At 47.5% G+C, this 24869-nt stretch overlaps 1 protein-coding gene across 1 annotated transcript in view; it reads left to right on the top strand.

Annotated features, from left to right (window-relative positions):
* dennd5b (DENN/MADD domain containing 5B) overlaps positions 1-24869 on the top strand; it is a 215476-nt gene that overhangs the window by 154025 nt on the left and 36582 nt on the right. Inside the window, exons 12-13 of the mRNA XM_034163218.1 lie at positions 21169-21250; positions 22802-22956. Of these exons, the coding sequence (XP_034019109.1) occupies positions 21169-21250; positions 22802-22956 (237 nt within the window). The remainder of the gene's footprint in view (positions 1-21168; positions 21251-22801; positions 22957-24869) is intronic.

Here is a 24869-nt window from a genome sequence, read left to right as displayed (position 1 = left end):
TAACTATAAGCTTTAGCAAAAAGGAAAGTTTTAAGCCTAATCTTAAAAGTAGAGAGGGTGTCTGTCTCCCTGATCCGAATTGGGAGCTGGTTCCACAGGAGAGGAGCCCGAAAGCTGAAGGCTCTGCCTCCCATTCTACTCTTACAAACCCTAGGAACTATAAGTAAGCCTGCAGTCTGAGAGCGAAGCGCTCTATTGGGGTGATATGGTACTATGAGGTCCCTAAGATAAGATGGGCCCTGATTATTCAAAACCTTATAAGTAAGAAGAAGAATTTTAAATTCTATTCTAGAATTAACAGGAAGCAAATGAAGAGAGGCCAATATGGGTGAAATATGCTCTCTCTTTCTAGTCCCCATCAGTACTCTAGCTGCAGCATTTTGAATTAACTGAAGGCTTTTCAGGGAACTTTTAGGACAACCTGATAATAATGAATTACAATAGTCCAGCCTAGAGGAAATAAATGTATGAATTAGTTTTTCAGCATCACTCTGAGACAAGACCTTTCTAATTTTAGAGATATTGCGCAAATGCAAAAAAGCAGTCCTACATATTTGTTTAATATGTGCATTGAAGGACATATCTTGATCAAAAATGACTCCAAGATTTCTCACAGTATTACTAGAGGTCAGGGTAATGCCATCCAGAGTAAGGATCTGGTTAGACACCATGTTTCTAAGATTTGTGGAGCCAAGTACAATAACTTCAGTTTTCAGGATTCAGGAGGAGCAGTGTGGTTTTCGTCCTGGTTGCGGCACACTGGACCAGCTCTACACGCTCCATCGGGTGCTCGATGGTTCACGGCAGTTCGCCCAACCAGTACACATGTGTTTTGTGGATCTGGAGAAGGCGTTCGACCATGTCCCTTGGGGCACCCTGTGGGGAGTGCTCTGGGAGTACGGGGTCCGGGGTCCTTTGCTAAGGGCTATCCGGTCCCTGTACGACCGCAGCAGGAGCTTGGGTCGCATTGCCGGTAGTGAGTCAAACCTGTTTCCAGTGCACGTTGGCCTCCGCCAGGGCTGCCCTTTGTCACCGGTTCTGTTCATTATTTTTATGGACAGAATTTCTAGGCGCAGCCAGGGTGTAGAGGGGGTCTGGTTTGGGAACCACAGAATCTCGTCTCTGCTGTTTGCGGACGATGTGGTTCTGTTGGCTTCATCAAATCAGGACCTTCAGCGTGCACTGGGACGGTTTGCAGCCAAGTGTGAAGCATCTGGGATGAAAATCAGTGCCTCCAAATCCGAGGCCATGGTTCTCGACCGGAAAAAGGTGCTTTGCCATCTTCAGGTCGGTGGAGTGTCCTTGCCTCAAGTGGAGAAGTTTAAGTATCTCGGGGTCTTGTTCACGAGTGAGGGACGTATGGAGCGTGAGATCGACAGACGGATCGGTGAAGCATCTGCAGTGATGCGGTCGCTGTATCGGACCATCTTGGTGAAGAGAGAGCTGAGCAGCGGGGCAAAGCTCTCGATTTACCGATCGATCTACGTTCCGACTCTCACCTATGGTCATGAGATTTGGCTCATGACCGAAAGAATGAGATCACGAGTACAAGTGGCCGAGATGAGTTTCTTTCACAGGGTGGCTGGGCACTCCCTTACAGATAGGGTGAGGAGCTTGGATTCGAGCCGCTGCTCCTCCACATCGAAAGGAGCCAGCTGAGGTGGCTCGGGCATCTTTTCCGGATGCCCCCTGGACGCCTCGCTGGAGAGGTGTTCCGGGCCCCTCCCATTGGGAGAAGGCACAGGGGAAGACCCTGGACACGCTGGAGGGACTACATCTCTCGGCTGGCTTGGGAACACCTTGGGGTTCCCCCGGAGGAGCTGGGGGAGGTGTGTGTGGATCGGGAGGTCTGGGTGGCTTTGCTTGAGCTGCTGCCCCCGCGACCCGACTCCAGATAAAGCAGAAGAAAATGGATGGATGGATGGATGGATGGATGGATTTTGGAAATTCTGATACACAAGGCCTGAATTTTTTTTGTTTTTTGATGTCCTAATAAAAATCTAACATGTAAAGGGTCAAGGGGGCAAACACTTTTTCACAGCACTGGATTACACTTTAGTCAGGCCTTTAAAATACTTTTGTGGACTCTTGCTGTAATATGTTGTCAGTGGTTGAGATAGTTGCTGTAGGCATCTAAAAATGCTCATAATCGGGTGAAACCTGATGGAAATCTCTTTGTGGTGTGTCGGTGATGTATGTATGTGCAAAATAAAACAAAACACTACTCCAGGTATGTTTTTGATGAGAATATAACGTCATAACTTTATTACAAGCTCAAACGTCGATGTTGCGTGATAAAGGCCTTTTAATAATAACTCAAAGAAATAATGGCAAAACTCACATGTAAGTTTAAAAAAAAAAAAAGATTATTCGATTACTAAAATAATCGTTAGTTGCAGCCCCAGTTTCTTTTACGAGTGAGAACATTTTACCGATTAAATGTGAATAAGCCAGTTTTGAGTTTCTCAGTGTGCATGCGTTTTCAAAACGGGTGACAGTGTTACTTTGTGCACAGCAGAACAATGTTGTCAGATGCTTTAGGCCCTAATTTTGTATTTTATTGACTGTACAGTGACACAGCACCCATTTGGTGCATTCACCGGATTAGAACAAATCAAAATACTAGTTACTTGAGTCTAAAGTGAGTTTTATTTGTTTCAGAGGGCTTCGTACCCATTAAAATTCACCAGAATATACAAAATTTGACTTGGTCTTTAAAAAATGTTCTAGGGGAGATCCCCTAGACCCCCCATAATCAAGACTACACCCCCCCCCCACCACCCTTTTATGTACCTTTATGTTCAAGTTTTGTATTCTTTTTATGCTTTGTCTCTCTCTCTCCTTAGAGGCTGTTTAGAATAGATTTGTATACTGTATAGTGTGTTTATTGTATTTATTGAGGAAAAAAGAGTGTGTGCCCCCACTACACATTGCTGACATTGATTTTTGCCAGGAAAAAAATTAATTTGGATGAAAATTTATTGCTTTAACCCATGGTGTAAGGTGAAAAGAGAAGTGACAAAAGCATTTAGCAAACTATAAGATGCTAACAGGGATTAAAGTTTTCTGTCGCTACGACGGATTTCCGTCAATTGGGCTGTCAAAAGACAGGAGCCGTCCTGACGCTGGATGCAAGATATAAAATTTACTGCATTCACAATGTTCAAAAAACTATTTTTAAAATAACATCTCTGTTTTGTTTAGTTTTTTTTCCCTCTTGGCAGCCAGTTCTTGTCTGTCTGCACTCGGCAGGAGGCGGAGTGTGTTTGAGTGTCTCACTGTGCAGTGACGACTGACACATCGAGCAAAGAGCACAGTTTTACAAACATAGTTTTAATCTTTTCTTTCAGTCTGCTCTGAATGTCCTCGCTGTGGTTAAACTAAAAATGCTTTTTCCCCAAAATACACCTCAAATCTCTTTCTGAGGATGACATGAGGTAAAATACGCTGATAAAACCTTCTTACCTCTTAATCAGGTTGTGCTGTCTGCATAAATACTCAAATTCTTGATTGTTCCTGCTCAGATACTATAAACCAGGGATGCATCCAGACAGAAAATGTTTAAGTCAGTATTTCTCTGGGCCTAAGTTTTTACTATCATTCTGGACTAAGATGTTTCGTTTAATTTTTGGAGTGATACCGGTTAGATCTGGCTCCAGAACCACACTTCTTAATAGGGGTTGGACCTTATTCTTCTCTGGAGTTCCCCGGGATGTGAGGCACTGGGTGGGTGTGGGGATACTCACAAGTCCCCGGCTGAGCCCTGCTGCGTTGGAGTTTACCCTGGTAGATGAGAGGGTCGTCTCCCTGCGCCTTCGGGTGGCGGGGAAAAACTCTGACTGTTTGTGTGTATACACCGAAGAGCAGTATTCGGCCTTCTTGGAGTCCCTGAAAGGAGTCCTGCATGGGGCTTCAGTGGGGGACTCCATTGTTCTGCTGTGGGACTTCAACGCATACGTGGACAATGACAGACACCTGGAGAGGCATGATTGGGAGTAACGGCCTCCCCGATCTAAACCCAAATGGTTGTTTGCTATTGGACGTCTGTGCTAGTCACAGACTGTCCATAACGAACACCGTGTTCAAACATAAGGATGCTCATAACTGTACGTGGTATCAGAGCACCCTAGGCCAAAGACTAATGATCGATTTTGTGATTGTATCATCTGATCTGAGGCTGCATGTTCTGGACACTCAGGTGAAAAGAGGGGCAGAGCTGTCAACTGATCACCAGCTGTTGGTGATTTGGATCAGAGGGTCAGGGAGGACTTTGGACAAATCTGGTAAGCCCAAATGGATAGTGCAGATGAACTAGGAACATCTGGAGGAGCCCACTGTCCAACAGATCTTTAACTCACATCTCCGGCAGAGCTTCTCTAGCATCCCTGTGGAGGTCGCGGGCATTGAACCAGAATGGGCAATGTTGTTTTTTTTTTTATTTTATCTTTATTGAGCCCAACGGGTTTTATACAGTGTAGGATATTTCTTTTTTTTTTTTTAACCCTCTGGGGTCTGAGGGCATTTTTTGGACAGTTCACTCGCCTGGCATAAATGTTTTATTATTGCTGTTAACAGCTCTCCCTGCATCCCACAATCAAGATTTATGTCTCTTTTTTTCAGGACAACCTGTGCTTTCAGAATATATATGCTTTTGTTGTGTTTTATAAGTGTAATAAAGGTTTACAAACAAAAATAGGCAAGGAAAAAATAAAGCGAAAAGTAATTTTCCACACACATTTATTCAAAACACACAGCAAACTATAATAAACAACTGTTTTGACACTTTATAAAGGTAATTTGAGGTCTTGTGTGAAAGACTGTACAACAAAAAGGTTCAAACAATAAACACAAATGCACATTTTGAACAATATACACAAAATGGTCTATGCATTTGTCGTCCACTGATATGGTAAACAGTGCTTTACGCGGAGAAAACAAGAAGAGAGAGAGATTCAAGAGATTCAAGCATTTATTGTCATTGCCACAAAGAACAACGAAATTACGTCCGGAGCATCCAGATGCGTAGTTAAAAAGAGCAACCAGTGCAATAAATAACCCCCTAAATACCCCATGTAACATTTATGACATCTGTACAGTGATATTTGACAGCAATATAAAAACAAGATATTGAAAAAATGCATTAAGAGTAAGAACAGACCAAATAAATAAATATAAAAATGGTGACACTGTGCAGCAATGCAGAAACCAGTTCAATACTATTAATTGATGGCTATAATCCACGGAAGGAGGGACATAGGGGGAAGAGGGCAATTTCCAAATAAATAAATAAATAATGTGCAACAATGCAAAACCAGTTCAGTGCTACTACAATTGATTATGAACTCAATGCAATTGATATAGTTATAGTCCGTGGGAGGGAGGCAGAGGGGGGGAGGGCAGAGTTCAATAATCTGACAGCTTGAGGATACAGGCTATTGGCCAGTCTAGATGTTCTGGCCTTTACGGCCCTATACCTTCTCCCTGAAGGCAGCAGATGGAAAAAGTGATAAGTAGGATGGTGCTGGTCTCGCAGGATATTACGCACTCTATTAAGACAGCGAGTGGGATAGATAGTGTTAATCTCTGGGAGAGTTGTCCCAATGATACTCTCCGCTATTTTCACCACCCGCTGAAGTGCCTGCTGATCGGCCTTAGTGCAGCTGGAGAACCACACTAACAACCCATATGTCAGCACACTACTGATGGCACAGTTATAAAAGTTCACCATCAGGCATCTAGGGATACGGGCACTCCTCAGCTTCCTCAGATAATAGAGGCGTTGTTGGGCCTTTCCCACAACTGAGGCAATGTGAATGCCCCAGGACAGGTCCTCCGTCACTGTCACACCCAAGAACTTAAAACTGCTAATCCTCTCCACCGCATCAGTGCCAATGAAGAGAGGTTGATGGTCATTATGCCCCTTCTTACGAAAATCCACAACTATTTCTTTAGTCTTTTTTGGTGTTTAGCGCTAAATTGTTGTCCTGGCACCAAGACACCAAATGTTGCACCTCAGACCTGTAGTATGTCTCATTGTCATTAGTGATAAGTCCGAGTTTGGACCGCAGTTTAAATGGCTGGATAGTATTAAAGGCCGAACTGTAGTCCACAAAGAGGAGCCGTGCATAACTGTTCCTATGCTCCAGGTACTCCAATAACGTGTGCAGAGCCATAGCAATGGCATCCTCAGTTGAGCGGTTCTCTCTGTAAGCAAATTGGTATGGATCCATTAACGGTGATATTGTAGCTTTAATGTATTTGATAACCAATCTCTCCAAACATTTGGCAGGAATGGATGTAAGTGCCACAGGTCTGTAATCATTGAGACATGTGACATTGGACTGCTTCGGTAGGGGAACAATTATAGCTGTCTTGAACTAAGCCAGGATCAGAGCGCAGGACAGTGAGGTGTTGTAAATAGAGGTGAAAACATCTGCCAACTCTGCAGCACAGTCTTTAAGTACCCGGCCCAGCACTCCGTCCGGTCCGGCTGCTTTCCTGATGTTAATGCCTTGGAAGATACGTCTCAGTAAGATCTGTAATGGGGAGTGGGGGCAGGGCAGGGTCATTGTTATCCCTATCAAAACAGGCATAAAAGAGGTTTAAATCCTCCACCAAGGTGGAACTGTCAGCAGAGGGTAATAATGGTTCCCTCTTATAGTCTATGATGGCCTTGATGCCCTCCCAAATCTGCCTTGTATCAGTAGTGGTATCAAATCTGGTTTCGATGCACCTCTTGTATTGTCGTTTGGCAGCCTTAATACCTCTCCTCAGCTCAGCCCTGGCAACCCTATACGCCTCCTGATCCCCAGAATTGAAGGCCATATTCCTTTCTCGAATAAGATGTTGTACTCCGCATGTCATCCAAGGTGGTGTGTTAGGAAATACCCGGTATTGTCTCCAGAATGTGACATGAGCCACACAGAAGCAGATATAATCCAGTACAGTGGAGGTGTACTTATCCAGTGCACCACGATTGTCGGTACCCTGTTCCCTGAATACATCCCACTCTGTGCATTGGAAACAATCTTGGAGCATAGGAATTGCATCCTGCAACAGAGTTATTGCAGAGTTATTGCAACAGAGTTATCCAGTAACATTCACATGCAAACTAGTGGAGCAATCCTGATAGTTACACACTCTTTGTTTGAGCACGTGAGATTGTCATCAGAGGCTCTCCGTCTGCATTCACTGATTGCTGTGCGTAATGGCGCAGGGCGCACTGAGTATGTACTAATAGTATTTACTCATTGGCGCACCCAGGGGGCTATTCAAATGGGCCAACTAGTAACATATCACTCCTGAAAATGATCTTTGGCTTTTCACGTGAGGTAAATCTGCCCTATGATTGGATTTTGGAAAACCATGTGACGGTGAACCAATTCCGATTGGACACTCACATTGTGCACATCATCACACAGCCTCTATGAGGAGTACAAAGATGGCCGATGGCTGGCTCAAAAGTCCGTGGAGTTAACTTTTCAGCAAAAAAAGTAAGTTTCTATCTCATATCATTAAAAAGTTAGCCGTCATATACAATGGCGTCGAGAGAAACAGACGCCGAGAAAATATAATTTATAGTAGATTTACAGGTTCTAATCCTGATGCATAGGAAAAGCAAAGAAAAGGAAAATAAAACTTAATCATAGAGAAAAGAACCGTCAGGATTTTCCATCTGTATCCAATTTTTTACATTTTTATGTATTAACAGTATGAACAAAGAAACAAAGAAAACCTGCACCCTCTTTGCCCTTTCTGGAATCAGTTTGACACCTATGATTTAGACCATATCCTAGAAAATATGTCAGTCTGGATTTTAAGGGGGTAGGACAACCTTTCCATTGTATATATATCATGGACTACATCTAACCACTCTCCTATTAATTTAATTAATTTAATTTAATTATCTTATAATGCGCCAAATCACAGCAAAAGCCGTCTCAAGGCACCTTACATGAAACAATTAAACATAAAATTTAAATAAATAATTAAAAATGAATTTAAAAACATTTCAAATACATAATTAAAAACAGAAGTAAAAGAATAAAACAGATAAAAAATAAAAACTATTCATAAGAAAGACAATAAAATAGGTTTTCAGTCTTGACTTAAAAATGTCCACTGACTCTGACTGCCTCACGGTCACAGGAAGACAAGACCCTCCTATTGTAGGAGGGTCTTCTTTTAACCACCTTCTTGAGACAGCTTTTTTACTTGCCACCAGGAGGTATAAGTAACAACTTTTTATCTCTATGATCCCATAAGTCAAATGAGATATTTCCTGTGTATAAGGTGTCAAACCTACATGGGATGTTGACTTTGAAAGTCGCTTCCAGATGGATGTGTATTTCTCACCAGTATGGAGTCAGTACTGGCCAATCCCAGAAGACCTGAAAGAGATTGGCCTCACTTGCTCCACAGGCCCTCCAGCAGGCTGTGCTAGATATTTGTGTTTGTTGTTGCAATGGTGTTATAAAAACCTGGACAGATTTTTCCAGCTATATTCTCGCCATGTACTGGAGCATGTTGTTCCCCATTGTAGTCTACATATGTTGACTGAAGAAGGAGTCCTTCCGGGATGTGTTATCTAAGCGGACTCCGGAGGCAATTGCAAGGTATCGATAGGCCCGAAGGGCAGCAGCCACTGCTGTGAAGGAGACAAAGTAGCAGGTGTGGGAGGAGTTTGGAGCAACCATGAAGGACTTTCAGTCAGCACCAATGTGCTACTGATGGACTGTAAGGCACCTCAGGAGGGGAAAACAGGGAACAATCCAAGCTGTCTACAGTAAGGATGGGACTCTGTTGACCTCAACTGAGGATGTAATCCAGCGCTGGAAGGAACACTTTGAGGAACTCCTGCATCAGATCGGCGTGCCCTCTATAGTAGGGGCAGAGCTGGGAGCTACTCTCACCTGTGGTCATGAGGGTTGGGTCATGACTGAAAGAAGTAGATCACAGGTACAAGCGGCTGAAATGGGTTTCCTCAGGAGGGTGGCCGGTGTCTCCCTTAGAGATAGGGTGAGAAGTTCGGTCATCCGTGGGGAGCTTGGAGTAGAGCTACTTCTCCTTTGCATTGAAAAGAGCCAGCTGAGGTGGTTCGGGCATTTGATAAGGATGCCTCCTGGGCACCTCCCTAGGGAGGTGCTCCAGACATGTCTCCAATGGTTCTCCAGGGAGGAGACCTATTGGGGAAGACCCAGGACTAGGTGGAGAGATTATATCTCCACACTGGCATGGGAACGCCGTGGGATCCCCCAGTCAGAGGCGGTCAATGTGGCACAGGAAAGGGAAGCCTGGGGTCCCCTGCTGGACTGTTGCCCCCACGACCCAATCCCAGATAAGCGGTTGAAGATGAGTGACAGTGAGTGAGTTTAATTTTTCTGCATAACTAAAGTTGTAGGTGAACCAATATATATATACGAGGTCTATTAGACAATAAACCGACCCTTTTATTTTTTTTAACTATATGGATTTGAATGACGTGCGATTCCACCAATCATGCTTGAACCCTCGTGCGCATGCGTGAGTTTTTTTCACGCGTCGGTGACGTCATTTCCCTGTGGGCAGGCCTTGAGTGAGATGTGGTCCCGCTCTCTCGGCTGAATTCCTTTGTTTCACACGCTGCTCGAGACGGCGCGCATTGCTTTATCAAAATTTTTTCTGGACCTGTGAGGAATATCCGAGTGGATACTATTCGAGAAATTAAGCTGGTTTTCGGTGAAAAGTTTAACGGCTGATGAGAGATTATGGGGTGTTTCTGTCACTGTAAGGACTTCCCACAGAGCGGGACGTCCTGCAGCGCTTCCAGGCGCCGTCGTCGGCCTGTTTCGACATGAAAACATCCTAATTTCAATCAATCAATCAATCAATTTTATTTATATAGCGCCAAATCACAGCAAACAGTTGCCCCAAGGCACTTTATATTGTAAGACAAGGCCATACAATAATTACGTAAAACCCCAACGGTCAAAACGACCCCCTGTGAGCAAGCACTTGGCTACAGTGGGAAGGAAAAACTCCCTTTTTGTTGTGTGGGCCGCCAGAAGAGGAGGTATTGCTGGCCCACCACCAGAGGGCGCCCTGCCTGAAGTGCGGGCTTCAGGAACGAGAGGGCGCTGCCACCTCCCAAGAGCGGCCGGGTTGACAGCTGTCACTCATCAGCTATGACAGCTGTCACCAATCCTCTGCACTTCACCCCGGATAAAAGCAGGATGACACCTCCACCACGTCGCTGAGATATCATTCTTCTAAGGAGGTAACACTCTCAGCCTGAGTATTCCTACATTGAGTCCAGTAGATACATTGTTGCAGCTGTCTTTCCGAAGGACCGGCGTAGGCTGCGACTGCTTCGCTCTGCTTTCCGCCAGATAAGTAATCAGACTGGAGCTGCACGAGCGTGTGATTAGAGGTGGAGGTGGAATTACCACCATCCTTGTTACTGGGTGTACACACACCCACACTTGACTGTTTTTGCTCTTCGCCAGCAGTACCAGATCCGACACGCGGAGACGGTGGCCACCTGGGGAACTCGGGACCTGGCGGCTCCAGTATCCTTCTGGTTCGGTGGCGGAGGAAATCATGTGGTTCCGGTTCTTCTCTAGACGGACGTCTCCTATCGTCGAGCCTGCCCACACGACACCTTTATCCATTGACTTTGTATTTATTATATAATCTGCTGTGTGTGGTTGTGGTATTCACAACAGTAAAGTGTTCAAATTTAACTTCTTCTATTGTCCGTTCATTTGCGCCCCCTGTTGTGGGTCCGTGTCACTACACTTTCACAACAGGATATCTCGGCCAGCGTCATGGACTCCGAGGGGCGTCACCCAGCAATTGAACGGCCAATGGGAGAGCAGGGTGCACAGGCGTCTGCAGGAGGCGTGATTGGTGAGTTGCAGCACATCCTCACCGCCTTTACGGCTCGGTTGGAACAGATGACCGAGCAAAACATCCTCCTGAACCGCAGGGTGGAGGCTCTCTCCGCACAGGTGGCAGCGAGCGCTCAGGGCGCTGCTGCAGCTCCTCCTCTTGCCGACCCTGTGCAGGATATAAACGTTCCAGTGGTCATTCAAGAACCCCTCCCACCATCCTCTGAAGCATACATAAGCCCCCCAGAGCCGTACGGAGGTTGTGTGGAGACGTGCGCGGACTTTCTTATGCAGTGTTCGCTCGTCTTTGCACAACGTCCCGTCATGTGCGCGTCTGATGCTAGTAAGGTAGCTTATGTGATTAATCTGCTTCGAGGAGAGGCACGCGCTTGGGCTACGGCGCTTTGGGAGCAAAATTCACGGCTCCTTCATACGTACACTGGGTTTGTGAGGGAGTTCAAAACCGTGTTTGACCACCCTAACGGGAGAGACCGCTTCAACTGTGCTGCTGTCAATGAGACAGGGACGCCGGAGCACAGCCGCTTATGCAGTCGACTTCTGCATTGCGGCTGTGAGGTCCGGCTGGAATAACGCTGCGCTCCGCGCCGCCTTCGTAAACGGACTGTCGTCGGTCCTGAAGGAGCACCTGGTGGCCAAGGACGAACCGCGGGAATTAGATGGGCTTATCGACCTTGTTATACGGTTAGACAATCGGTTGGAGGAACGCCGTCGGGAACGAGACGAAGGGCGTGGCCGGGCACGTGCCGTCCCTCTTCCTTCCGGGTCCGAAAAAGGTCTGCCCTTCCCACGCTCCATGGCCTCTACGCCCCGTGTGGCTACAGCTCCCCCTGCTGACGAAGCTATGGACACGAGCAGGGCCACATTCAGACCACCGAATAGACAGAGGAGGCTTCCCTGCAGGGCGTGTTTTGTTTGCGGCTCAATTGAGCACCAATTGAGAGACTGCCCCGAACGGTTAAACACCAACGCCCGCCCCTAGAAACTGGGCTTAGGGTGGGCCAAGAAATTCACGTGGGACACACACATATTTCCACACGGCTCCCAGTTACAATCCTTAGCGGGAATTTAACCCTTCAGGCCCCAGCACTGGTAGACACAGGGTCAGAAGGGAATCTGCTAGACAGCAGATGGGCCAGGGAGGTAGTGCTCCCTCTGGTGGCGCTTCCTTCGCCATTGCAGGTGCGAGCACTAGATGGCACCCTACTCCCTTTAATCACACACAGGACATTACCAGTAACTCTGGTGGTGTCAGGGAATCATCGGGAGGAGATAGAGTTTTTTGTGACTCCCTCTACCTCCCGTGTGATTCTGGGGTTCCCGTGGATGTTAAAACACAATCCCCGGATTGATTGGCCGTCCGGGGTGGTGATACAGTGGAGCGAGACCTGCCATCGGGTGTTTAGGATCCTCGGTCCCTCCCGGTTCCCAGGCTAAGGAGCAGGTCAAAGTCCCTCCCAATCTGTTGGCGGTGCCGGTTGAGTACCACGATCTTGCTGACGTTTTCAGCAAGGATCTGGCACTCACCCTTCCCCCACACCGTCCGTACGATTGTGCCATCGATTTGATTCCAGGCGTGGAGTTCCCGTCCAGCAGGCTGTACAACCTCTCACGACCTGAGCGCAAACCGATGGAGACCTACATCCGGGACTCCTTAGCTGCCGGGCTGATCCGGAACTCCACCTCCCCGATGGGAGCAGGTTTCTTTTTTGTGGGCAAGAAAGATGGCGGTCTTCGTCCATGCATTGATTATCGGGGCTGAACGAGATCACGGTTCGCAATCGATTCGGTGTTCACCCCCCTGCATGGAGCCAAAATATTCACAAAGCTGGATCTTAGGAATGCATATCACCTAGTTCGGGTCCGGAAGGGAGACGAGTGGAAGACGGCATTCAACACCCCGTTAGGTCATTTCGAGTACCTGGTCATGCCGTTCGGCCTCCCTAAAGCCCCCGCGACGTTCCAAGCTTTGGTAAATGACGTCTTGCGGGACTTCCTGCACCGATTCATCTTCGTATATCTGGACGATATACTCATTTTTTCTCCGGACCCTGAGACTCAGGTCCTGCAGTGGTTGTTGGAGAACTGGCTGTTTGTGAAGGGTGAGAAGCGTGAGTTTCATCGCACCTCTTTGTCCTTCCTGGGGTTTATCATCTCCTCCAACTCCGTCGCCCCGGATCCGGCCAAGATCGCGGCGGTGAGAGACTGGCCCCAACCTACGAGCCGTAGGAAGCTGCAACAGTTCCTCGGCTTCGCAAATTTTTACAGGAGGTTCATTAAGGGGTATAGTCAGGTAGTTAGCCCCCTGACAGCCCTGACCTCACCAAAGGTTCCCTTCACCTGGTCGGATCGGTGCGATGCCGCGTTCAGGGAGTTGAAACAGCGCTTCTCGACTGCACCCGTCTTGGTGCAGCCCGATCCCAGTCGCCAGTTTGTGGTTGAAGTGGACGCCTCTGACTCAGGGATAGGAGCCGTGCTATCCCAGAGCGGAGAGACCGATAAGGTCCTTCACCCGTGTGCCTATTTCTCCCGCAGGTTGACCCCAGCAGAACGGAACTATGACGTGGGCAATCAAGAACTCCTAGCGGTGAAAGAGGCTCTTGAGGAGTGGAGACATCTGTTGGAGGGAGCGTCAGTGCCATTCAGGGTTTTTACTGACCACCGGAACCTGGAGTATATCAGGACCGCCAGGCGGCTGAACCCCAGGCAAGCCACTGTTCTTCGGCCGTTTTGACTTCCGGATTACCTACCGCCCCGGGACCAAGAACCAGAGGTCAGACGCCTTGTCCCGGGTGCATGAACATGAAGTCAAAACCGAGCTGTCGGATCCACCGGAACCCATCATACCGGAGTCCACTATCGTGGCCACACTTACCTGGGATGTGGAGAAGACCATCCGGGAGGCCCTGGCACGGAGCCCGGATCCCGGATCCCGGAACAGGGCCAAAGAACAGACTATACGTCCCACCAGAGGGCAGGGCTGTCGTCCTGGACTTCTGTCACGGGTCCAAGCTCTCCTGCCACCCAGCGGTGCGTAGGACCGTGGCAGTGGTCCGGCAGCGCTTGTGGTGGGCGTCCCTGGAGGCTGACGTCCGGGCATACATCCAGGCCTGCACCACCTGCGCCAGGGGCAAGGCAGACCACCAAAAGGCACAGGGACTCCTTCAGCCGCTTCCTGTGCCTCATCGCCCCGGTCCCACATTGGTCTGGATTTTGTCACGGGCCTCCCACCGTCCCGGGGGCACACCACCATCCTCACGATAGTGGACCGGTTCTCCAAGACGGCCCACTTCGTGGCCCTCCCGAAGCTCCCGTCGGCCCAGGAGACAGCGGATCTCCTGGTCCACCATGTCGTACGTCTGCATGGGATACCAACAGACATCGTCTCAGATCGTGGTCCCCAGTTTTCCTCACAGGTGTGGAGAAGTTTCTGCCGGGAGCTGGGGGCCACCGTGAGCCTCTCGTCTGGGTATCACCCACAGACCAATGGACAGGCTGAACGGGCTAACCAGGAGGTGGAGCAGGCCCTGCGATGTACCACATCCGCACACCCGACGGCTTGGAGTGAACACCTGGCCTGGATCGAGTATGCGCATAACAGCCAAGTGTCCTCTGCCACCGGCCTCTCCCCGTTCGAGGTGTGTCTGGGGTACCAGCCCCCTTTGTTTCCGGTGGTGGAGGGAGAGGTCGGTGTACCCTCAGTCCAGGCCCACCTGCAGAGATGCCGTCGAGTGTGGCGCACCGCCCGTTCAGCTTTGTTGAGGGCCTGGACGAGGGCAAAGACCCATGCAGACCGTCGACGGTCCCTGGCCCCCGCATATCGGCCCGGGCAGGAGGTGTGGCTATCCACAAGGGACATCCCCCTCCAAGTGGACTCCCCCAAACTTAAGGACCGGTACATAGGGCCCTACAAGATCCTCAAGGTCCTCAGTCCCGCCGCAGTGAGGCTCCAACTCCCGACCTCACTGCGGATCCATCCAGTATTCCATGTTTCGAGATTGAAACCACATCACACCTCCCCCCTCTGTACACCCGGTCCAGTGCCGCCTCCTGCCCGTATCATTGACGGGGAGCCGGCTTGAACAGTGCGCCGGCTCCTGGACGTCCGTCGGATGGGCCGGGGTTTCCAGTATTTGGTGGACTGGGAGGGGTATGGACCCGAAGAACGCTCCTGGGTGAAGAGGAGCTTCATCCTGGACCCGGCCCTCCTGGCCGATTTTTACCGTCGCCACCCGGACAAGCCTGGTCGGGCCTGGGGGGGTCCTGTTGTGCGGGACACCAGAAGAGGAGGTACTGCTGGCCCACCACCAGAGGGCGCCCTGCCTGAAGTGCGGACTTCAGGAACGAGAGGGCGCTGCCACCTCCCAAGAGCGGCCGGGTTGACAGCTGTCAATCATCAGCTATGACAGCTGTCACCAATCCTCTGCACTTCACCCCAGATAAAAGCAGGATGACACCTCCACCACGTCGCAGAGATATCGTTCTTCTAAGGAGGTAACACTCTCAGCCTGAGTATTCCTACATTGAGTCCAGTAGATACATTGTTGCAGCTGTCTTTCCGATGGACCGGCGTAGGCTGCGACTGCTTCGCTCTGCTTTCCGCCAGATAAGTAATCAGACAAGAGCTGCACGAGCGTGTGATTAGAGGTGGAGGTGGAATTACCACCATCCTTGTGACTGGTTGTACACACACCCACACTTGACTGTTTTTGCTCTTCGCCAGCAGTACCAGATCCGACACGCGGAGACGGTGGCCACCTGGGGAACTCGGGACCTGGCGGCTCCAGTATCCTTCTGGTTCGGTGGCGGAGGAAATCGTGTGGTTCCGGTTCTTCTCTAGACGGACGTCTCCCATCGTCGAGCCTGCCCACACGACACCTTTATCCATTGACTTTGTATTTATTCTATAATCTGCTGTGTGTGGTTGTGGTATTCACAACAGTAAAGTGTTCAAATTTAACTTCTTCTATTGTCCGTTCATTTGCGCCCCCTGTTGTGGGTCCGTGTCACTACACTTTCACAACACTTAACAGGAAGAAACCTCCAGCAGAACCAGGCTCAGGGAGGGGCAGTCTTCTGCTGGGACTGGTTGGGGCTGAGGGAGAGAACCAGGAAAAAGACATGCTTTGGAGGGGAGCAGAGATCAATCACTAATGATTAAATGCAGAGTGGTGCATACAGAGCAAAAAGAGAAAGAACCACTCAGTGCATCATGGGAACCCCCCAGCAGTCCAAGTCTATAGCAGCATAACTAAGGGATGGTTCAGGGTCACCTGACCCAGCCCTAACTATAAGCTTTAGCAAAAAGGAAAGTTTTAAGCCTAATCTTAAAAGTAGAGAGGGTGTCTGTCTCCCTGATCCGAATTGGGAGCTGGTTCCACAGGAGAGGAGCCTGAAAGCTGAAGGCTCTACCTCCCATTCTACTCTTACAAACCCTATGAACTACAAGTAAGCCTGCAGTCTGAGAGCGAAGCGCTCTATTGGGGTGATATGGTACTATGAGGTCCCTAAGATAAGATGGGACCTGTTAGTCCCCGTTAGTACTCTAGCTGCAGCATTTTGAATTAATTGAAGGCTTTTCAGGGAACTTTTAGGACAACCTGATAATAATGAATTACAATAGTCCAGCCTAGAGGAAATAAATGCATGAATTAGTTTTTCAGCATCACTCTGAGACAAGACCTTTCTAATTTTAGAGATATTGCGTAAATGCAAAAAAGCAGTCCTACATATTTGTTTAATATGCGCTTTGAATTTAAGGCTTGATTCACGCAGGACATCGTGAGAGAACAGAGAAGATTCAGAATAGGCCGGCATGAGGACTTTATGCGGACATTCCACTGTTTAAGGACATTTTTTAATGAAAGACGTGCGCGCAAATTCGCAGAGTCGTTTCCGTGACAACTCGGCGAATCTGTGTGCGCCGCGACAGGAAAAACACCTCCGTGTTGAAAACCATTTGTAAAATTCAGGCGGCTTTTGATGGCTTTCAACAAGTGAGTAACTGAGAAATTGTTTAACAGCTTGGGCATGTTCCAACTTGCCCGTTAAGGTTTCCAACGGAGGTGTTTTTCCTGTTGCGACCCCCCGCGGTCGGGTCCGGCCCGACATGCGACTCTGCCTGCACGTTCTTTCATTACAAAATGACCGTTAACAATGGAATGTCTGAATAAACTCCTCATGCCGACTTCTTCTGAAAGTTCTCTGTTCTCTGACGACTTCCTGGGTCAACAGAGCCTGAAATGTGGAAGTTTTCAACTTGAAACGGCGAGACGCTGCTGCCTTGAAGCGCAGATCACCGTCAGGCGCTGTGGGCCATCCTTAAAGCAACACTACCAGACCAAAATCTCTCATCAGCTGTTAAAATTTTTACCTAAAACCAGCTGAATTTATCGAATGGTGTCCACTCAGTTGTGCCTTACAGCTTTTGAAAAATTTTTTTATCAAACAAAGCAGCAGTCTCTGAGCCATTCCTAAACAATGAAAAAATCGACGAGAGGGTGGGCGACTCCTCACTCAAAGACTGCCCACAAGCGTATGACGTAACCGACAGGCGTGAAAAAACTCTTGCATGCCCACGAGGGTTCAAGCATGTCTGATGTAATCACACGTGATTCAAATCCATATGGTTTTTGAAAAAAATAATAAGGTCGGATACTTTTCTAATAGACCTCGTATATATATTTTATGTAATATCTAAACTCAGTGTTGCTGGGTCTGTTTTGGGGTTCCAGCTTTAAAATCAGGTCAGTTAGGATGAAGGAAGCCAAAAATATGAAATGATTATGGCTCTTGGCTTAGTCATCTGATCAAACAAACATGTAGGTTGTGATATCGATTATGATTTGGCAGGTGAATAAAATTTTCATTGAAGTATTTTTTTTATCCATGAGTTGAACAGTAAGGAAAGAGAAAAGGACTTGTACCGATTGGCCAGACAAGGGGACAGCGCTGGAAAGGATGTGCAGTAGGTTAGGGTGGTAAAAGATGTAGATGGTTATGTGCTGACAAGTGAGGAGAGTGTGTGAAGAAGGTGGAGAAAATATTTTGAGGATCTGATGAATGAAGAAAATGAGAGAGCGAAAAGGCTTTATGTTTTTGTTGAGTAAATAAATGTTTGGCTTATTTAGGAGGCTGTCTCAATTTGACATGGAATCTGAAGAAAATGTCTGTCAAAAATGTCAATGGAAACACTGAAAAATGTATTTCTGACCAGCAGATAAACTCTTTTCAGCAACAACCATGAACAAGTTCTGCATCTTTTCATAGTCACCGAACATATGGTGAACTTGCTTTGAAGGAACTTGTTGCCCGTCAGTGAACTTTCTTTGAAGGAAGTCTTCACCCGTCAGTGAACTTGCTTTGAAGGAACTTCTTGCCCAACAGTGAACTTGCTTTGAAGGAAGTCTTCATCCATCAGTGAACTTGCTTTGAAGGAAGTCTTCACCCATCATAGTAGAGAAGCTTGAATCTTTGACTGGACTGGGTTGCTTGCTGCAAGGACATTTCGGTTCTAATCGCAGAAGCTTCCTCAGCTAAAATTCTTGCTCTGGTAGTCTGTCTTCTGTCTTGACTCTTGTAGAGAATAACAGAAGCCAGCAAAAGCTGGAGTTTTAAACCTAATCAGACCCCTCCTACCGAGAGGCAGACTGCTAGTGGCAAGTTCACTGATGGGCGAGAGGTTTCTTCAAAGCAAGTTCACTGATGGGCGAAGACTTCCTTCAAAGCAAGTTCACTGACGGGCGAAGAGTTCTTTCGAAGCAAGTTCACTGACGGGCGAAGTCTTCTTTCGAAGCAAGTTCACTGACGGGCAAAGACTTCCTTCAAAGTAAGTTCACTGATGGGCAACAAGTTCCTTCAAAGCAAGTTCATTGATGGACGAAGACTTCCTTCAGAGCAAGTCCACTGACGGGAGAAAAGTTCCTTCAAAGCAAGTTCAGATGGGTAACAAGTTCCTTCAAAGCAAGTTCACTGATGGGTGAAGACTTTGTGTGAAGGTTCTCAGTTGTCCAGGTGGTTTCCATAGTAGAGAAGCTTGGATCTTTGACTGGACTGGGTTGAACTTGATATTGGAGTCCACCGAGTTGATGTGCTCTGTAAAGGCCTCCACTTCCTGTTGCTAGATTTTAACCCATGTGTCATTGACATATCTGAACCAGTGACCGGGATAGATTCCCGTGAACAACACCAGGGCTTTCTTCTCCACTAGCTCCATGTACAGATTGGCCACTATGAGGGATACTGGAGACCTCATCGCAAAAGGTTAAAAACTTTAGTGTGGGAAGAGGCCCATAATAAGATCACAAAGGGAAGGGCTAAAGAACAACAACATGTACAGAAAGCCCACACAGTATATGGGTACCCACGATGGTCCCTGGATAAAGTGCAGAAGTCCCAAAGAACAAAGAGACCAGACAGACAGGAGACGGAGCCAAGAAGAGTGTCTCTCCCTTATTTAGCAGGAGTAGTGGAAAAACTACGGAAGATCTTCAGACAACACAAAATCCCAGTTTACTTTAAACCTGTTAACACCTTGAGACAGAAATTAGTTCACCCTAAGGACAGGATCCCTAGTTCCAAACAGAGCAATGTAGTGTATTCTATCAGATGTCAGGAAAACTGTAACGAACACTACACAGGTGAGACTAAGCAGCCATTGCACAAAAGGCTATACCAGCACCACAGAGAGGGCGCCGGTTGACCTCAGTCTGCAGTTCATCTCCACCTTAAAAACACTAACCACACATTTGAGGACAAGGAAGTTAAAATCTTAGCCAGCGAAAGGAAATGGTTTGAGAGAGGAGTGAATGAGGCATTGTATGTGAAACAGTTGAAACCCAGCCTTAACCGGGGAGGGCGTCTGAGGCATGCTTTGTCCCCTGTTTACAATGAGGTACTCAGGTCAAAGCAGTTTCAGTGTTTTGTTCATGGTAATGAGTCATTCATGTCGTCAGGAGAGGCGTCAGTCCCATCATTAGGAGGGACAGCTGCCCTGTCATTAGGAGGGTGCTAACTAGAGCGCAATAGGTGCTAATTAGAGCAATTATTAGTCACTAGCCAATAGCAGTCTGCCCCTCTGTAGAAGGGGTCTGGTTAGGTTTAAAACTCCAGCTTTTCCTGGCTTCCATTATTCTTCTCTACAAGGGTCAAGACAGAAGTCAGACTACCAGAGCAAGAATTGTAGCTGAGGAAGCTTCTGCGATTAGATGCGAAACATCCTCGCATCAAACAACCCAGTCCAGTCAAAGATCCAAGCTTCTCTACTATGGAAACCACCTGGACAACTGACAGCCTTCACAGAAAGTCTTCACCCATCAGTGAAATTGCTTTGAAGGAACTTGTGGCCCCTCAGTGAACTTGCTTTGAAGAAAGTATTCGTCCGTCAATGAACTTGCTTTGAAGGAACTTGTCACCCATCAGTGAACTTGCTTTGAAAGACGTCTTCGCCTGTCAGTGAACTTGCTTTGAAGGATGTCTTCGCCTGTCAGTGAACTTGCTTTGAAGGATGTCTTTGCCCGTCAGTGAACTTGCTTTGAAGGATGTCTTCGCCCGTCAGTGAACTTGCTTTGAAGGATGTCTTCATCCGTCATTGAACTTGCTTTGAAGGATGTCTTCATCCGTCAGTGAACTTGCTTTGAAGAAACCCCTCATCCGTCAGTGAACTTGCTTTGAAGAAACCCCTCATCCGTCAGTGAACTTGCTTTGAAGGAAGTCTTCGTCTGTCAATGAACTTGCTTTGAAGGAACTTGTCACCCGTCAGTGAACTTGCTTTGAAGGAACTTGTCACCCGTCAGTGAACTTGCTTTGAAGGATGTCTTCGCCCGTCAGTGAACTTGCTTTGAAGGATGTCTTCATCCGTCAGTGAACTTGCTTTGAAGAAACCCCTCATCTGTCAGTGAACTTGCTTTGAAGGAAGTCTTCGCCCGTCAGTGAACTTGCTTTGAAGGAAGTCTTCGCCCGTCAGTGAACTTGCTTTGAAGGAAGTCTGCGTCCGTCAGTGAACTTGCTTTGAAGGAAGGCTTCGTCCGTCGGTCAACTTGCTTTGAAGGAAGGCTTCGTCCGTCGGTCAACTTGCTTTGAAGGAAGGCTTCGCCCGTCGGTCAACTTGCTTTGAAGGAAGGCTTCGCCCATCAGTCAACTTGCTTTGAAGGATGTCTTCACCCGTCAGTCAACTTGCTTTGAAGGAACTTGTCGCCCGTCAGTGAGCTCCACAGTCATTGGTATTTCTTGTGTGCTGTTTGTTACGGCTCAACGTGCCGTTGAAATCTTTCTGACCTCTCAGGGGAAGTCGGCCCTCTGGTCACACCTGCTGCACTACCAGGCCCGAGTAGAAAAGCTGCTCCAGCAACAAAGGCAGTCAGCAGGTAGGACACACACACGTCCAACAAACCGTTTCCAAAATGTCCACAATATCAAACGCATTAAACCACAGAATTTGCATCCTGCTAGAAGTAAAAAGTTAATAGGAGACGTGGGATGGAATGTAGTTTTTCAGAAACATGAGAGATTCTGAGCTAAAAACACTTCCACAGACAGTTGTCCAAATACCTTTGGTCTTTGGACAGTGTTGACTTGATTTAGATGAAATTAAATCTGACATTCTGCATGATGAGGTCATTTTAATTACTGACTTTAACTTATCACATGCTGCAAAACTGTGACAGACAGTGAAAATTAAAGTTTCATTGTCCAAATACTTGTCTGTCTGTGTTTAATGTCTGTCTGTCTATGTCCTCTGTGTCCTCTATGTCTGTGTTTAATGTCTGTCGCTATGTGTCCTCTGTTTGTTTTTAATGTCTATCCTGTATCCACTGTGTCTATGTTTAATGTCTGTCTGTCTGTGTTTAATGTCTGTCTGCCTGTATCCTCTGTCTGTGTTTCATGTCTGTCTGTGTCTCCTGTGTCTGTGGTTAATGTCTCTCTGCCTGTGTCTCCTTTGTGTTTAATGTCTGTGTCTCCTGTGTCTGTGTTTAATGTCCATCTGTCTGTGTCTCCTGTGTCTGTGTTTAATGTCTGTCTGTGTTTAATGTCTGTCTGTGTCTCCGTTTAATGTCCGTCTGTCTGTGTCTCCCGTGTTTGTGTTTAATGTCCATCTGTCTGTCTCCTGCGTCTGTGTTTAATGTCTGTCTGTCTGTGTCCCCTGTGTCTGTGTTTAATGTCCATCTGTATCCTACATGTTTAATGTCTGTCTGTGTTTAATGTCCATCTGTCTGGCTGCTGTGTCTGTGTTTAATGTCCATCTGTCTGGCTGCTGTGTCTGTGTTTAATGTCCGTCTGTCTGTGTCTCCCGTGTTTGTGTTTAATGTCCATCTGTCTGTGTCCGCTGTGTCTTTGTTTAATGTCCATCTGTGTCCTACATGTTTAATGTCTCTGTGTTTCATGTCCATCTGTATCCTACATGTTTAATGTCTGTCTGTGTTTAATGTCCATCTGTCTGGCTGCTGTGTCTGTGTTTAATGTCCATCTGTCTGGCTGCTGTGTCTGTGTTTAATGTCCGTCTGTCTGGCTGCTGTGTCTGTGTTTAATGTCCGTCTGTCTGTGTCTCCCGTGTCTGTGTTTAATGTCCGTCTGTCTGTGTCCCCTGTGTCTGTGTTTAATGTCCATCTGTCTGTGTCTCCTGTGTTTGTGTTTGTCTGTCTGTGTCTCCGTTTAATGTCCGTCTGTCTGTGTCTCCCGTGTCTGTGTTTAATGTCCGTCTGTCTGTCTCCCGTGTCTGTGTTTAATGTCCGTCTATCTGTGTCTCCCGTGTCTGTGTTTAATGTCCGTCTGTGTGTGTCTCCCGTGTCTGTGTTTAATGTCTGTCTGTATCCTACATTTAATGTCTGTCTGTGTTTAATGTCCATCTGTCTGTATCCTCTGTCTTTGTTAAATGTCTGTCGCTCCGTGTCCTCTGCATCTGTGTTTACTTTTGACAGTGTCACATGTTCCTCAGAGAAGAATGTCTGACTGTGCCTCACTGATGCGGTCCCTCCATGTTTCTGTCACTCAGGATCTGAGGTCGGTGCTTTCAGATTGTCAGTTAACACTCATGAATGTCCACCTAGAAAAAAAATTGAAGAACTGCTCTTCAGTCACAGAAACAACCATGGAAATGAAATAAAATGACCAAATATCCTGGAAATAATCTAAAATATCTCGGAGATTTGGAATTGCCTCTTTGTCTTCTTTGACTCTGCTCTTTTTGTCCTTTCTGACTCTGCTCTCTTTGTCTCTCTGACTCTGTTCTCTTTGTCCTCCCTGACTCTAACCTCTTTGTCCTCTCTGACTCTGTTCTCTTTGTCCTCTGACTCTGCCCTCTTTGTCCTCTGTGACTCTGCTCTCTTTGTCCTCTCTGACTCTGCTCTCTTTGTCCTCTCTGACTCTGCTCTCTTTGTCCTCTCTGACTCTGTTCTCTTTGTCCTCCCTGATTCTGCCCTCTTTGTCCTCCCTGATTCTGCCCTCTTTGTCCTCTCTGACTCTGTTCTTTGTCCTCTCTGACTCTGTTCTCTTTGTCCTCTCTGACTCTGCCCTCTTTGTCCTGTGACTCTGCTCTCTTTGTCCTCTCTGACTCTGATCTCTTTGTCCTCCGTGACTGTGCTCTCTTTGTCCTCTCTGACTCTGTTCTCTTTGTCCTCTCTGACTCTGTTCTCTTTGTCCTCTCTGACTCTGCCCTCTTTGTCCTCTCTGACTCTGTTCTCTTTGTCCTGTCTGACTCTGCTCTTTGTCCTCCCTGACTCTGTTCTCTTTGTCCTCTCTGACTCTGCCCTGTTTGTCCTCTCCGACTCTGTTCTCTTTGTCCTCTCTGACTCTGCTCTCTTTGTCCTCTCTGACTCTGTTCTCTTTGTCCTCTCTGACTCTGTTCTCTTTGTCCTCTCTGACTGTGCTCTTTGTCCTCCCTGATTCTGCCCTCTTTGTCCTCTCTGACTCTGTTCTCTTTGTCCTCTCTGACTCTGTTCTCTTTGTCCTCTCTGACTCTGATCTCTTTGTCCTCCCTGACTCTGCCCTCTTTGTCCTCTCTGACTCTGCCCTCTTTGTCCTCTCTGACTCTGTTCTCTTTGTCCTCTCTGACTCTGTTCTCTTTGTCCTCTGACTCTGTTCTCTTTGTCCTCTCTGACTCTGCCCTCTTTGTCCTCCCTGACTCTGCCCTCTTTGTCCTCTGACTCTGCCCTCTTTGTCCTCTCTGACTCTGTTCTCTTTGTCCTCTCTGACTCTGTTCTCTTTGTCTTCTCTGACTATGCACTTTGTCCTCTCTGACTCTGCTCTTTGTCCTCTCCGACTCTGCTCTTTGTCCTCTCTGACTCTGTTCTCTTTGTCCTCTCTGACTCTGTTCTCTTTGTCCTCTCTGACTCTGCCCTCTTTGTCCTGTGACTCTGTTCTCTTTGTCCTCTCTGACTCTGATCTCTTTGTCCTCCGTGACTGTGCTCTCTTTGTCCTCTCTGACTCTGTTCTCTTTGTCCTCTCTGACTCTGCCCTCTTTGTCCTCTCTGACTCTGTTCTCTTTGTCCTCTCTGACTCTGATCTCTTTGTCCTCCGTGACTGTGCTCTCTTTGTCCTCTCTGACTCTGTTCTCTTTGTCCTCTCTGACTCTGCCCTCTTTGTCCTCTCTGACTCTGTTCTCTTTGTCCTCTCTGACTCTGATCTCTTTGTCCTCCCTGACTCTGCCCTCTTTGTCCTCTCTGACTCTGCCCTCTTTGTCCTCTCTGACTCTGTTCTCTTTGTCCTCTCTGACTCTGATCTCTTTGTCCTCCCTGACTCTGCCCTCTTTGTCCTCTCTGACTCTGTTCTCTTTGTCCTCTCTGACTCTGTTCTCTTTGTCCTCTCTGACTCTGTTCTCTTTGTCCTCTCTGACTCTGTTCTCTTTGTCCTCTCTGACTCTGCTCTCTTTGTCCTCTCTGACTCTGTTCTCTTTGTCCTCTCTGACTCTGTTCTCTTTGTCCTCTCTGACTCTGTTCTCTTTGTCCTCTCTGACTCTGCTCTCTTTGTCCTCTCTGACTCTGTTCTCTC

This window comes from Thalassophryne amazonica, chromosome 22 (assembly GCF_902500255.1).
Source record: "Thalassophryne amazonica chromosome 22, fThaAma1.1, whole genome shotgun sequence".
In the NCBI taxonomy this organism is placed as follows: domain Eukaryota; kingdom Metazoa; phylum Chordata; class Actinopteri; order Batrachoidiformes; family Batrachoididae; genus Thalassophryne; species Thalassophryne amazonica.
The sequence above is the reverse complement of the archived record's forward strand: the minus strand, read 5'-3'. Positions and strand labels throughout refer to the sequence as shown.